General features: G+C 39.0%; 1 protein-coding gene across 1 annotated transcript in view; it reads left to right on the top strand.

Moving 5' to 3' along the window:
* The window catches only part of UBP14 (ubiquitin-specific protease 14), a 115,610-nt gene that overhangs the window by 48,503 nt on the left and 51,890 nt on the right, over positions 1 to 15,217 (top strand). Inside the window, exons 5-8 of the mRNA XM_087697873.1 lie at positions 6,858 to 6,952; positions 14,284 to 14,417; positions 14,521 to 14,577; positions 14,677 to 14,754. Coding sequence (XP_087553999.1) covers positions 6,858 to 6,952; positions 14,284 to 14,417; positions 14,521 to 14,577; positions 14,677 to 14,754 — 364 coding nt within the window. The remainder of the gene's footprint in view (positions 1 to 6,857; positions 6,953 to 14,283; positions 14,418 to 14,520; positions 14,578 to 14,676; positions 14,755 to 15,217) is intronic.

The raw sequence follows: 15,217 nt of genomic DNA on the forward strand, positions 1-15,217 counted from the left end.
ATACACTAATAGATGGTGGAGAGTCAAATCCACCAAAACGATGAAAAGCGCGAGTCTCTTCTCCTCCCAACCACGCCTAGATCTCTACTGGCCCTCCTACTCGGATTCCTTTGCCAGCCGTCAACTTTTTGGAGTCCTACTATTCCTGGACTCTCTTACTCTCTAGGCTCCCCTTAACCCCGTTCGGGCGCCCAAGAGCCCGGACGGTCACTCTCGTGCATGCCCCCTAAATTTACCTTAATGTGACATTAAATGTCACATTCCATATTTATGACCTTAATGTGACATTAAATATCACTTTTAATGTCACATTAATGTCACATTTCCTTCCCCTTAAGAATCGGTTTCGTCCTCGAAAACGATACTTGGAAGGTCTAATTGTAAATCGGGAAACCTTTTCTTTAAAGTACTTACTCGCTCCCGTGTTGAGCTTTCTTCTGAACAATCTTTCCACTTAACCAAACATTCTTGATAAATAGTATTCCTCGTTCGCCTATTGCCAACATTTAATATTTTTTCTGGTTCATGTGGATTAGATTGGTCATAGAATAACTCCTCAATATCATCATTTAAGATTAGATTATCCAAATCACCCAGCTTTTTCCTTAATTTACTTACATGAAAAACTGGATGTATTTTACTACCAGCAGGTAGTTGGAGCTTGTAAGCCAATTCTCCCATCCTTTTAAGTATTATGAAAGGACCACAATACCTTGGTGAAAGCTTCGGACAGTGTCCCTTTTTCATAGTTTTAGTTTTAGTTTGTTCAAGCACCTTAAGATAGACCAATTCTCCTTCTTCAAAGGAGATGTCTCTTCGGTGAGGATCTGCATATGCTCTAGCTTGATTTTGAGCTTTTTTAATATTTTCTTGAGCAAATTTTAACATACTATTCATATCCTCCAAAATTTTTTTAGCTGCCTGAACCTTTTCCTTATGCAGTCCTACTGCAAAAGGAGCTCTGGGCTGAAACCCATACATTAACATAAATGGACTATATCCAGTGGAAGAGTGCTTGGCACTGTTATATGCAAACTCTGCTATCGGTAAATACTCTTCCCAATTAGTTTGCCTTTTACTTACATATGCCCTAAGCATATCTTCAAGAATTTGGTTAACCCTTTCAGTTTGCCCATCTGTTTGCAGGTGATCCGCCGTACTCATGCTAAGTTTAGTATCCAATTTTCGAAATACCGCACGCCATAAATGGCTATCAAATTTTCTATCCCGATCAGAAACTATATTTGCCGGAAGGCCATACAATCGGTATATGTTCTCTACGAACAATCTAGCCAATTCTGGTGTTTTAACATCAGTTGAAGTTGGAATGAACCTAGCCATTTTGGTTAACCTATCCATAATCACCCACACAGAGTCGTGCCCCCTCTGTGTTCTAGGTAGAGCAACAATAAAGTCCATGGAGATACTCTCCCATTTTCCCGAAGGAATTTCTAATGGATGGAGAAGTCCTCCCATTTTTAATTTTCAGCTTTATTAACCTGGCATTTATTACATTTGACCACATAGTCAAGGACGTCCTTATTCATTCCAGGCCAATAGAACTGCCTTTTAATAAGACTATAAGTCTTATTAACTCCTGGATGTCCCGCACTAGGGGTATCATGACACTCAAAGAGTATCTGGCGCCTTATTTCTTTATCTTTCGAGACACATACCCTACCCTTGTAGAGTAGATAACCATTATCAATGGTAAAATTCTTCCACTTGAATCCAGTTTGAGCAACCCCTGATGCTCCATTTCCTTGTTGAACATCCTCAGATATTCCTTCCTCAGTAGAAGCACTTTCATTTGGATCCCCATTTTTTATTGCTTCCCATATGTTGGAATATGCCGGATCAACCTAGCATTTCCCTTTTAAAGATTCAAGCAAGTTGGAAGTGAACTGAGTAAAACTCAATTCATTAATGATGGGCATTCTGCTGAGTGCATCAGCTACTATATTATACTTTCCTTTTCTATATCTTATCTCATAGTCGAACTCTTGGAGGAGTTCGGCCCATCTGGCTTTACGCCCGTGTAAATCCGGTTGATCATTAAGCCACTTAATGCTTTCATGATCCGATAAAAGTAAAAGTTTGGCACCATACAAATAGTGCCTCCATTTGTTCATTGCATGTACTATTGCATACAGCTCCCTCTCATAAACAGAATAATTCTGTTTTGCACGATCTAATTTCTTGCTTTCAAAAGCAACTGGTCGACCTTCTTGTAATAAGACCGCGCCTATTGCCTTATCACTGGCATCAGCTTCAACCACAAATGGTTTATTGGGATCCACTATTAATAATACTAGAGCTGTAGCAATAGCTACCTTAAGTTTTTGAAAACTTTCATTTTGATCTGTTCCCCAATTAAAACTTTTTCCTTTCCCCTTAAGTTGGTCTGTCATTGGAACAGCTATTTTGGCATAATCTCGAATGAATCGACGATAAAATCCAGATAAACCTAGGAAGATCTGCAGCTCTTCCAGGTTCCTTGGAGGTGGCCATTCAATAATTGCCCTTACTTTTTCTGGATCCATGTTGATTCCCTCTTTCGAGATAATATGCCCCAGATATTTGACCTCTTGTGCAAAGAATTCACATTTAGTTTTCTTCGCATAAAGGGAATGTGTTCTTAACAGTTGGAATGCTAATTGTAAGTGTTCCAAATGTTCTTCTCTTGATTTACTAAAGATCAAGATATCATCCAAGAAGACTACTACAAAATGTCCTAGATAGGGCCGTAAAACACTATTCATCAGCTTCATAAAGGTAGCTGGTGCATTAGTGAGGCCAAAAGGCATCACCAAAAAATCATAATGCCCATATCTAGTACGAAATGCTGTCTTGGAAACATCTTGTACCTTAATTCTTATTTGGTGATATCCTGATCTTAAGTCTATCTTTGTGAAGAATTTTGCCCTTTACAATTGATCAAAAAGATCTTCCATTCTGGGCATAGGAAATTTATTCTTCACCGTTATTTTATTAAGTGCTCTATAGTCAACACAAAGTCACATAGAACCATCTTTTTTCTTTACCAATAAAATTGGTGAAGCCCAAGGTGAATTACTAGGTTGAATAAACCCTTTATCTAGATAATCCTTAATTTGTTTTTCAACTTCTTGATGCTGTGTTTCACTTAATCTATACGGTGGTTTTGAAATTGGGTGTGTATCCTTATTTATATCAATTGGGTGATTTATATCACCCCTATCTGGTGGAAGGCCACTTGGTAAATCAAAAGGAAACACATCTTTAAAATCATCTAACAAACTATTCAATTCATTATTAACATTCAACTCACAAACATAAGAAAAATGTTGCTTTATATTACAGAGAGTAAAAGTATTCTGTACAGGAAGAGACCATAGCATATATACCTCACAAACTTCCTTCTTTATCAGCTTCTGAACTTCAGTAGAACACAACAAAGGATTATCAGATACTTCATGTTCACCTTGAATGACAAAAGTCTTACCATCCCTTTCAAATTCCAGTGTATTATGGTGATAGCTACGTTTTAAGGATGGTTCCAATCCCCATAGCCACTCTCTCCCTAGAGCAATATCAGCTCTTTCCATGTTCATTATTTGGAAATCAAGCTTATCTTTATATCCTTGAATCTCGATTTCCAAATTGGATACCATTGTGTCCGATATTTTATTGTCTTGGCCTTGCATCATACGAACAACATATTGATGCTCATTGTTTTGTTGGGGAAGTTTCAATTTTTTGACAAGTGCATAATTTATAAAATTATGTGTGCCAGAGTCATCAATCATGACTCTAACCCGTTTTCTAGCTATCAATCCATGTACTCTAAGTAAATCATGTGGCCCAAAAGTAGGCTGCCACATAGAAGTTGACATACAATACTTATGTTGTATATCCATGTGCAAGACCTCTAAAGATTTATACTTTTCATGGACCTTTAATTCTAAGGTCTGCACTACATGGATTTGTTTTTCTTTTCCCTTGGCCTTGTCCTTATCCTTTCCTTTGTCTTCCCCCTTTTTCTTTTGAGGGCAATTCCAAGCAGCATGGTTAGGGGATAGACAATTAAAACACAATTTTTCTTTTTTGGCCTTATCAAAGTCATCAGGACTTAACTTTGGCCTCATATATGGTTTTCTTTCAAAAGGTTGTTTTTTACCCTTGAAAAATGGCATTTTCCTTTTAAATTTGCCCACAAATTTTGAGGTTTCCAATTCCTTAGACTTGGGCTCCGTATCAGTGAGACTAGTGAGTGTACCTGGACGCATACTATCTTCATAAATTAATGCAAATTTAATTGCCTCTTCCAGCGTCTTAGGTAAACTCCGTTTTACTTCCTTTTTACAGGCTTTATCTAGTCCCCTAATGAATTCTCTTGTTTTTTGGAATTCATCTATTCCTTCCAGTTTGAGGATTATCTCACGATATTTCTCCAGATATATCAGCAGGGGTCTTCCCTTTTGTCTGACATAATCCCAATCTTCCCAATTTCTTTCCATTTCATTTTCAGGAAGAAATTCTTTTAAAAAGACGGATTCAAATTGAGCCCAAGTTTCAGGTATTTTATTCGCCTCCTTTAAAGTTCGCCACCACTTATATGCTTTGGGCCCCAAAGTTAAACTAGCCTCCAGTGCTTGGAGATGTGGTGGGGTATTTTTAAGTTTATGTAAATCTTCCCATTTTTGGAGGAAATTAAAGATTGTGTCTTTATTCCTGTCTTTTTCCTCCCCGTAAAATTGAGGTGGTTTCATATCCTTTAAAACTGGATTATCCCTCAATTTATGGTAAGTTTGGGGTTCCTTAGGATCTCGCATAGTCACATCTAAATCTTTCGATGAAGATGGGACATCCGAGGTTTCTATCTTATTTTTATCTCTTTCCAACAATAAAGTTAATTGAGATTTTATTTCAGTAAGTGTTTGGGTTAAAAATTCCATTTGAACCCCTTGAGTTTGCACACGAGCAGTAAGATCATCGAATTGCTCTCGCGTGGCAAAAAATTCTTCCCATTGTTCTTCTTGTATGTCTGGTTCATGGGGATCTACCATAGGTTGATCCCCAGAACTAGAACTTTCCATTACCCTTTCTTTCCCTTTTTTTGCCATTAATACACTGGAATTGGAAAGCAAAAATAAGAAATTTGCATACAAGTAAAGTACTTCCCTGATTTTTAATGGCAGACAGTGGCTTCAGTCGTGTATGATATTTTTCCGTCTATCTCACAGCAGTTGTCTCACGCACAGCAATCGTGACACATTTTGCCTCCGTTGAGCACCATCAGATCACGTTTTGCCTCACGGCTGATGCCTCACGACTGATGCAGCTGATGCCTCATCTTTTGTTGACCAGAAACGGAATCGTGTTGTCTCGCGCTGGTTCGTTCTACAGGCGTTGACCAGAGACGAATCCCCTTTTCGCCTTACGCCAGTCGACGGACCAGAAACGAATCCCCGTTTCTTTTTTTTTTCTTACGCCAGTCGTTTCTCCAAAAAAAATGTCACTTACGTGACGTGGATCTTCTCCCCTTTTATTTTCCTTCATGGCCCGTCGCCTGGTACTCACGCGATGTGACGTGGCGCTTCTCCCTTTCGTTTTTCTTCACGGCCCGTCGCCTGGTACTCACGCGACTTTACAAAAGACTGACGGCCTGACTGGCGACTGACAACCTGACGGATTTCTGACAATTTAACGAACGATTAACGATCTGAGACATTGAACCATAGGCTCTGATACCAATGATAGATGGTGGAGAGTCAGATCCACCAAAACGATGAAAAGCACGAGTCTCTTCTCCTCCCAACCACGCCTAGATCTCTGCTGGCCCTCCTACTCGGATTCCTTTGCCAGCCGTCAACTTTCTGGAGTCCTACTATTCTTGGACTCTCTTACTCTCTAGGCTCCCCTTAATCCCGTTCGGGCGCCCAAGAGCCCGGACGGTCATTCTCGTGCATGTCCCCTAAATTTACCTTAATGTGACATTAAATGTCACTTTTAATGTCACATTCCATATTTATGACCTTAATGTGACATTAAATATCACTTTTAATGTCACATTAATGTCACATACACAATCTTATACAAGTTAGAATACCAAGCCTACTATGATGCTACATCGAAAGTTCTTACTTGGGTCAGCTCTTGGAGAAATTGGGTAATGACCAACGGCAGCCCACAGTGATTCATTCGCGTGGATTTAGTTTTCCATTCAAAGACCAAGCACATTGGCATCAACCACCATTTTTGTTTGGTTAAACACAAATTTCTTTTATTGTGAGTTTGATTAGTAGATACACATATTGGTGAGTTTTTCCATTGTCTTCTTTGTTCGATTTAAATTGAGATATGTCTCGTACATTGTGGAATTCTTGTGATTTTTTGTCCTTTTTAAACAAATAATCCATAATATTGGCTGCTAGAGTTCTAGCATATCTAGATACTTAGAAGACAAATGTTTCATCTCTATATAGTTTGCCATGTGTTATCATTGTGCCCAATCACTTCATGAGGGCCACAAATTGAAAGATGTTGGTATTTTTCAAATAGAAGTTTACTTATGTCCATACACTTTTTGTTCACTCAAGTAATAGAACAATGCTTCACTTAAGGGTCATTACGCATGTGCATATATGCATGCCCATGTGAATGAATGCAAATAATTGTGGTCTCGTAATATGTGCATGCATACTCGTGTGTGAAAATGTTTTGATGCTTGAATAGCACATTAGCTACTAGCCCTATGAAAAGCATTTAGCTTTGAAATTGTCTCATAATGCGATTGGAGGTATTTATTTGAGGAAACCATTTGCTATTAAGTAATCTGAAGTAACATGTTTGCTTCACTTTCCACACTGTGGCAGATGTATTTTCTTATATTGAGGATGACACTGTGGAGGATCCATTGCTTGCACAACACTTGGCACACTTCGGTATAGATTTCTCATTGTTAAAGAAGGTACTGTCCTTTTAGCCTTCCTGTATGCCATATGCAACATTAAGTTGTCTTTTGGATGCTTAGCTTAACTATAAACAATAGAGGAATTGAAGTTGCAAGAGTAGAACCAAAAGATGTGGCTCTGTCATTTTGTTATCATTGTACAAGGAAATAACACAGATGTTAAGTTTTGTATTATGCTCATTCATCTGATTTGGATGGCCAACTGATTTAAAGTTTCCTGTAAGTTTACTTTTTGTGCTCTGTTTTATTCGTATACATTTGATATGTTTTGACTCTAGCAAGGGCCGACAGGCTTTGGTGGAACATTGATGGAAATTCGTACCAAAGTCACTTGAACACATCAATTGACTTATGCTAGCTATAATAGAGATGTAAAGCCATGTAATATTTCTTGTGCACGTGGGGCATGTCCCTAGAAGGCAGCACTATACATCAACACTCGGTAAAATGGCAAACGAGTTCATCGCTTGAAACAGGATTCATGCACTCTCTCTCTCAAATGCAACCAAGTTTGCAGTCTCAAGACTGGTGCAAAAGATCTTGGCTAGTGTATGGGCAACATATTTGACTTCTAATCAGTGCTTGCATGGATCTCATCTTCTGTATGATGATGACGTTGTGGTCCCTCAACTCTGTATTGGAACTTTTACAGATGGCTATATTTATGCCAACAAGGTGGCTAACAAATCTCTAGCATGTGTACATTTCCCAGCTACCCTGATGGCTACGAGGATAGAAAATCATCTCCAATACATGAGGTTGTGCAAGCAGAGCTGAGAGGTGGGTACTGTGAGGATACACTAGGGTGGCAGAGAAAATGCATAATATATGAACCGCCACACAACTAACAAATGAACTTAGAGATGAAAGAGAGTAAATGGAATGAGACTTATTGAACAAACCAAGTATATGGATGTATGTGAAACAAAGGAATGCTGAAGCAATGCAAGGTTGTGCAACAACCACTCCTTAAGGGAGGGGCTGGGAGATGCTGAAGGAGCATGTTGTCCTCTGATGTCCTGTGATAGATAACTATGCCAGGAAACCGGCCAAAAGACTTGAAGCTGGATGGAGAAACATATTCGACCAGCTGTGCAACTGATGTGTTCAGCAAAGCACCACAGATAATGGCAGAGTTTGATGACATGGCAAGCTGCATGTTAGGGCAGTGATGACAGCAGCCCTCTTGGCAGCAAGAAGCAGTACTGCAAGGTCTCAAGTGGAGAAACCAGTTGTGATCAACATCATGTAGAGATACACGAACATGGAGAGAGGAGAAGAGAGTGACTGCAAATAACGCAGAGAATTGAAGGATTGGACTGCATTGATCTGAAAATGATGGTGAATACAAGATGGACTGATCGGTCCCTGCATACAGCCCAAGGTATCAGTGAGGGCACCGGATCAGCCTGATGGACAGAAGAGATGCAGCCTATGGAGAGAGAGAGAGAGAGAGAGAGAGAGAGAGAGAATAGTGGCAACAATCACAATGATCAGAAGATAATGAGTAGCACATAGGGGCCAGGTGTATGTAGGCAGCACAGCCCAAAACTGGCTGACCATCCCTGATGGCTGCATTTAATGCAGTCTGACCAGGCTGAAATGCTTCCACCCTGATAAATCTACCCTGAACAGTGTGAACACAGCCCATATTAGGCACAAAACTGAATTGGATCACTAATTGATAGTGTGAACACACACACTGAAATGACAGGCTGGAAACTGAAATGCAAGGATTGTCAAGAGTTCCAATGCCTTTGTTAGACTCTGATGGAACTCACAACTAGGAGATGGCCAGCATGAAACATAGGAAATGCTAACAAGATGATACTTCCATAAGGAGATCCTAGAGTGAAGCTTTAGCTATGGTAGCCAAAGTGGCCTAGGTTACCTAGGTAGCTGATGCATCTTAAAGATTTAGCAAGATTGTCAAAGAAGATACAAGCCTAACTTAACCTAAATAATGGTGGTGTGGCTAGCCTAAGGATCCTGAGGGTAACCTAGTATCCTAAGAATGTAGCCTTATGTTGGATAATGACTGAACCAGTTAGATAAACCATAAGGCATTGATTGAGTGGGAGATCTAGAATCCAACATACAAGTGGGCAGCCATTAATGAAGATCGATACCAGGGTAGAGAAATTGTGCTACCTCCTTGGGGAAGACCCCCTCTCAACCTTCATGAAGTGATACTACCACCACTAATGGGGAGTGAGGCTGGTTTTGGGATGGGTATGGACTCCTATGGCGTTCGCTTTGATGTGTGCATAGAATACCCTTACCTATGGAATGTTTGATTTTGAATGTAGGTAAGGTTCTTGGCTTTCAAGCGACCTTGCAACTAAGCACTATAGTGCAAGGTGCAACACCCTGTACTGGATTTAAATGAGGGTCCTAAATTTAATGTAGATGATGCAAAACATGTATTTAAAGTGGGAGGGAAGAGCAGGAATTGTGAATGTGAAGCACAAACTCATACAAATGAACTAGAAGACATGGGAGTACCTTCTAAAGCACTTTTGATTTAAAAGCTTTCACCATATCCATAGTGGTACTGGTCTGGATCTCTGGTGGTTGGTTTACAGGCAGAATTTTCATTACAAAAGGAGCAATATTGATAGGATCATGATTTTATGAAAGTGGATTGTACAGACTTGCCACCAAGCTTGACTACGATAAAGGCTTTGGACTTCCAATCGTGTTCCAAGTGGATGCAAGTTGATCCCATGCATCCTTGGCCATTTTGCATGATCAGATGTGTGGTATGATACCTCTCTTCATTGATAGGGTGATTAAGGTATGCACTTGGGCATCTTGGCCATCCCATTGAATTTGCTTTTGAGGGGGGACTGGTGTGGAAGAGGAGGGTGACTTGGCATCATGAGAGCCACCTCTCACTTTGGAGGTGGGTGGTGTTGGTGTTGGAGAAGTTGGCCCTCGTTCGGTGCTATGCACTATATTCCATGAATTCTTCTCGACAATAACATGTTGCATCACGTATGCCCACATAGGATAATTGGTGCCATTGAGCTTGTTGGTGGTGCTAAGCATGCCTAGCAAATCATTATTATTGTTGGCCATGAGTGGAAATAAGTAACAAAATAATAATTTCGAAGTGAAGAGAGAAAATAAATCCATGAATAATAATAAACCATTGATAGAAGAGCCGTTGGCTACTTCAATAGGGTTGAATAATGTGAAAATAATATATCTCTTTGGCTATTTCCTATTGAGGAGAGAGAAATAAAATATTATGCGAACAAGGTGGCTATCAGCTATTTGCTGAAATCAGGGATTAATGTTTGAGTATGCTTTGATCATGTGAATAGCAATAGAATTTGAGAAGATAGCCCAACAAATGCGCCCAAATAATAGAAATTTTCTTCAAAGTTGGGGAAAAAGAGGGCCAAGCAGCCAAATAATACGATATTTGTGCACATTGAGGTTGAAGAAAGTGATTTGAGACAAAACCCTCAATTACAAGTGCCTAGGAGGTGAAAATGGGCAAAAGACCCAAATTTTACTCAAAATTTGAAGAGAAATTGGATAAAATTATTACCCAATTGATGTTGAATGCCACACGTGAAGTTGATGAAATTTTTCAAATTTTAGAAAGGCCCTAAAATTTTCGATCAAGTTTTTGCAGAATTGAGCCCAAATAGTAAATATCCCCAAATTTTATTGGAAAATTAAAGGACAATATGAAAAATTTCATGAATTTTGTACCCGGGCAATTCTCAATCTTACTCCAAATACTAATTTTGGCCTCAAGTCAAATGAATATGGCCAAAGTCGTCAAAAGTCCCAAATTTGCTTGCAAAATTGGAGTGAATTTTGAAGAAATTTTGAATAATTTTTACTTGGATGATGCAATGTGGCCTTAAAAAGCAAAATGTCACAGCCAAAGTTGAATTGGGACTCAATTTCAATGAAACATGCCGAATTTTTGAAAAGCTCCAAATGCTTTGGTGAAATTTTGGTGAAATTCAGCCAATTGGACAAAAATCCCTAAATTTTGGCATCAAAATTAAAGAGAAATTGAGGCTCTTTGATGAGAAGCTCCAAATTTGGTGATGATTGTGGCAAATTTCTGCAATTCGGTGAAAAATTTAAGAAAATCTTGGAAAAATTCCGAATTTTTGGTAAAAATTAGACTAGATTGGATGAATTTTATGAAAAACTCTAAATTTGACCCAATTTGTGCTTAGGAAGGGGAAAGGTGGGAATAGGGGCTTTGCTCGCTAAAAGAATTAAAAGATAATAAACCTTTTATGAAGGAAACTTGGAAAAGGGAAAAAAAACGTGTTGAGAGCTTGTTGGCTAAAGGTGAAACATGGCGGCAGATTTGACATGGGAGTTTCTTAGCGATTGGTGTATACTGGGAATGCAACAACATGCTTGTTGATTGGTTGGTGGATAGGTGGTCTGATTGTAGGTGGCGACTCGTGAGGCTTTAATCATGTTGACTAAAGGAGGTAGCGATCATGTGTGTAGGTTGACGATTGGTTGGGCAATGTGACTGTCTGAGGCAACAAATGTCAGGCGTAGGATAGGCATGATGCATTTCAAGTAAGGTGGCAATAGGTCGAGACAAGGCGGATGTTGGGCACAGAGCAGGTGATGTTGCAAAATTAACACACCTAAACGATAAAGGCGAAACAACGACAAAAAGTTGAAGATGCAAACCTTAGCAAAGGTAGCAATAGGAATGGCGGAGTTGGTTGTTGGTGATGATGGGAGCTTGAGGATTTAAGAACCCATTGTTGGCACTTGCATGGAAGAATGAACTGAGTGGCAATGACAATGGTGGCATGGTGATGTGCAATTTTTGATGGCCATTGATTGATGCGATAAAAGCCGATGCAATGGCAATGGCGTTGGGCAGTAGTTGACTGAGGCATGGTGACCAATGGCAATGTTGGCAATGAAGATTGTTGCAAGCAATGGTGATGGAGATAACTGACTATGATACTAGTGTTGGCCCAAGTGAAGTAATTGTGTGATTAGTTGATAGAAATGAAAGATAATGTGAGAATTAATCAATGCACAATAACTCAATCACAAAATGAGAGGCGATGTGTTAATGAATAAGAGAGTGCAACGCTCAAGGTGATCAGAATGAAAAATGCCACACTTATGTGCTGGTGATGCACAACATACCTTTTTATAGTTAATCCTAACCCTAAACAGCTTAACCGTCATAGGAAACCCTAACCCTAGTATTACTTAGTGTTTGGGACACACTAGGGGCAACAATTGCATTTAATGGCAATTTAAATGCCTAGGGAGCCCAAATCATGAATCAAAGGCAGGGTTGCATTCCGTCCGCAAATGGATCCATATAGTACGATCTGTCTAGTTTGGTTGGACGCGTACAATCCATCCAGTTTCCATCCATTAAAAAAAATATTTTAAATATTGGATGCGTGAGTTGGGTAGGTTTTTGGCTTTACCTTTTTCCTCTTTATCCTCATTGACCTCTATTTGTACCTCATTTATCACCTCTTCTTCTAACTCTCTCTTATAAGCTCCTCTACGCTGCTTGTGTCTCATCTCCTATGTGTAGCTCTATTTCTATTTCCTCTTCCTTTGTCTCCTCTTCTTTCCCTTGCCCTACATCTACCTATATCTCTATATTTTTTACCTCTATTGCAATGTGCAAGTCTATTAATGAAGCCTTTGCATTACACACATCTCACCTTGAGTCTTAGCCTTTAGTTTCTTTTTGTAACTACTACTTTTTGTACCTACCACTTGCTTTACCATCATTCATGAATCACGATCCATATTGCAATTTGCAGCTAGCTTCTTTTTTCGATCAATTGTACAAGTTTCAATCTTATAAATGAAATTGGATATTGGAAATTACTTATGACTAGAGTTTTGGATTTACATTTTGTCTCAACCTCTCATTATGTTCATGACTCATTGTTGAAAATTGAAGCAAAGACATTTATGGTTTGTAATCTGCATTAGTATTGGATGGATAATGCATTGTAACACTCTATCTCATGGATAACCACTCTCATGTTAAAGCAAGTAACATTTACTAGCCTAAACCTTACATTTTCATGCATTTTTAAATTATTGTATGCAACAATGGATTTTATCCGACATTTTTTTTTGTATGTTTGGTACCATTCTAAGTCCATGGGCTGCATGGGTCAGACGGATCATACTTGACTACCTTGATCAAAGGGCATCAACCTATAGCCCATGAGATGGCCTACAGGTTTGCTACCAGGTTACTAACAAGTTTATGTTGAAACATGAAAGTAATGGCATTAGAAAAGGAATGTGCAAGAGCATGGAAATCGAATGCATGAACACAAGCAAAAATCAATGTCAATGTTCAAATATTGATGATACAATGTGCATATATAGTCTAGTTCTAGAGATTCAAATTGCTCCCCAACACAGTGATAAAATATGTGCATGTGTTGAGGCCAATATTTCAACGTGCCAGAAGTTAAGAATTGCACCGCATTATTCATGCTTTAGCTTGGCCATATCATGGAAGCTCATCAAAGACTCTCAATGTGCACGAATGAAGACTCGTAAAAGATTGGCACTGTGCAAGTATGAAGAGGGCTGCCTGCACAAGTTGGGTGTTTTACTATTTAAAAAAAAATAGAATTTCTCGTTTTGTTTTAATATTGAAAACACATGCTATGAAGCTTGGTGTCTTCTCTAAGAATTTCTTTTCTTGAGACTTTAAGAAAGGGGTGGGAACCTTTTCCCACCTTGTACTATTTTCCTGCACTGAGTTTATTCATTACAAACCATTTTGTGATCAATCTGTGATCAAAGCGTAATCAATTCTGCATACCAAGCATTGATCCTTTACAAGCTTGGTGTCTTCTCTGAGATTTCTCTTTTGTTTAATAAGAAAGGTTTGAGAACCTTTTCCTACCCTGTGCTATTTTCCTCCATCACAAACTTTTTGTGTAATCAAGCTGTGTGATTAAAGCATAATTGATTCTGCATACCAAGTGTTGTGTGCAACCTCTCAACAAGGAGGGTATTTGTCCCTCTTGTATAACATTCAAGTGAAGAATCATCTCCTTGTGATGTGATGCTGTGTTCTATTTCTATTAGTTTTCATGGAGTTGTCTGCTGAAAGTCTCTTCTGACCCCTTGCTAGAGAAGGCAATGCATGAATTGTCATAATCTCTGCACACCTGGTATGATGTTTCGTTGGCATGACAGCCTCTTGGGGATGTACTTATGTGACTCCTGTTGCATGGGTTTGTGTGGTTACAAGGAGCGTGCTTTTGTTTGAGTTCTCTCATATTTAAGTCCTCTCTCATATCTGAATGCTTCTGCAGACTGAAATGACAACAGCTGAAAAAGAGCTGGACCAGAACGTTAACTTTGATTGGAACCGTATACAAGAAAGTGGCAAGGAGCTTGAGCCATTGTTTGGCCCTGGTTACACGGGGCTTGTTAACCTTGGAAATAGGTTACTTCAATTTGTACACTACTTTTCTGATGGCAGTACTGTTTGCAAAATTAATTTGTATGCAACATTTGACCACTTTGCTTGTTTTCTTGGCCTTCTTCAGTTGCTATCTTGCTTCCATTATGCAAGCCGTCTTTTCAACTCAAAATTTTCAACAAAGGTAGGGTTATGGTCACATATTCTAAGTTTAATTTGGCAGGCTGAAAGTGGCTCAAATCATAATGGCACGAAGCAGTAATTCTTATGAAAATATTTGCAGATACTTTGAGAGTCTTTCATTACATGATGCATTTCAACATGCTCCTGCTGATCCAACCGTGGATCTAAACATGCAGCTGTAAGTTCAAAAAGTTACATGGGCTTTTTTCTAAAGAGATTTTACATTTTTCCAAGTGACTGTCTGCAATAGGGCTATCCTTTGTAATTTTTAAAAATTGAGATTTTATACAACTAACACAGCTGAAGATAATGGTTTTGACATCATTTAGGGGATGTACATTTTATGTTTTGACAAAAAGTTTGAACCCCTATTGCTTTGTTAAGAGCCCAAGTCTCAATGCTGCCTTGGGACATGGAATTTCATCGTGTTAAGTTTCCTGACTGTATTTTAAAAGACTCCATGTTATTAACAATTCCACCATTTTGTACTCATTCCATCTTCTGAGGAATGAATCTGTACCTTGAATGCAAGAACTTATACTTCTCAAAGAAGGGTTTTTGAAATATTTTTCTGCGCTGCTTGTACCTAGCCTCCTTTCAGTTTTCTCACGGTCTCGACACTGAGTGTATGCTGTTCAATT

Source organism: Lygodium microphyllum, chromosome 17 (genome assembly GCF_053477565.2).
Source record: "Lygodium microphyllum isolate KBCC chromosome 17, Lygodium_microphyllum_v1.1.10, whole genome shotgun sequence".
Taxonomy (NCBI): Eukaryota; Viridiplantae; Streptophyta; class Polypodiopsida; order Schizaeales; family Lygodiaceae; genus Lygodium; species Lygodium microphyllum.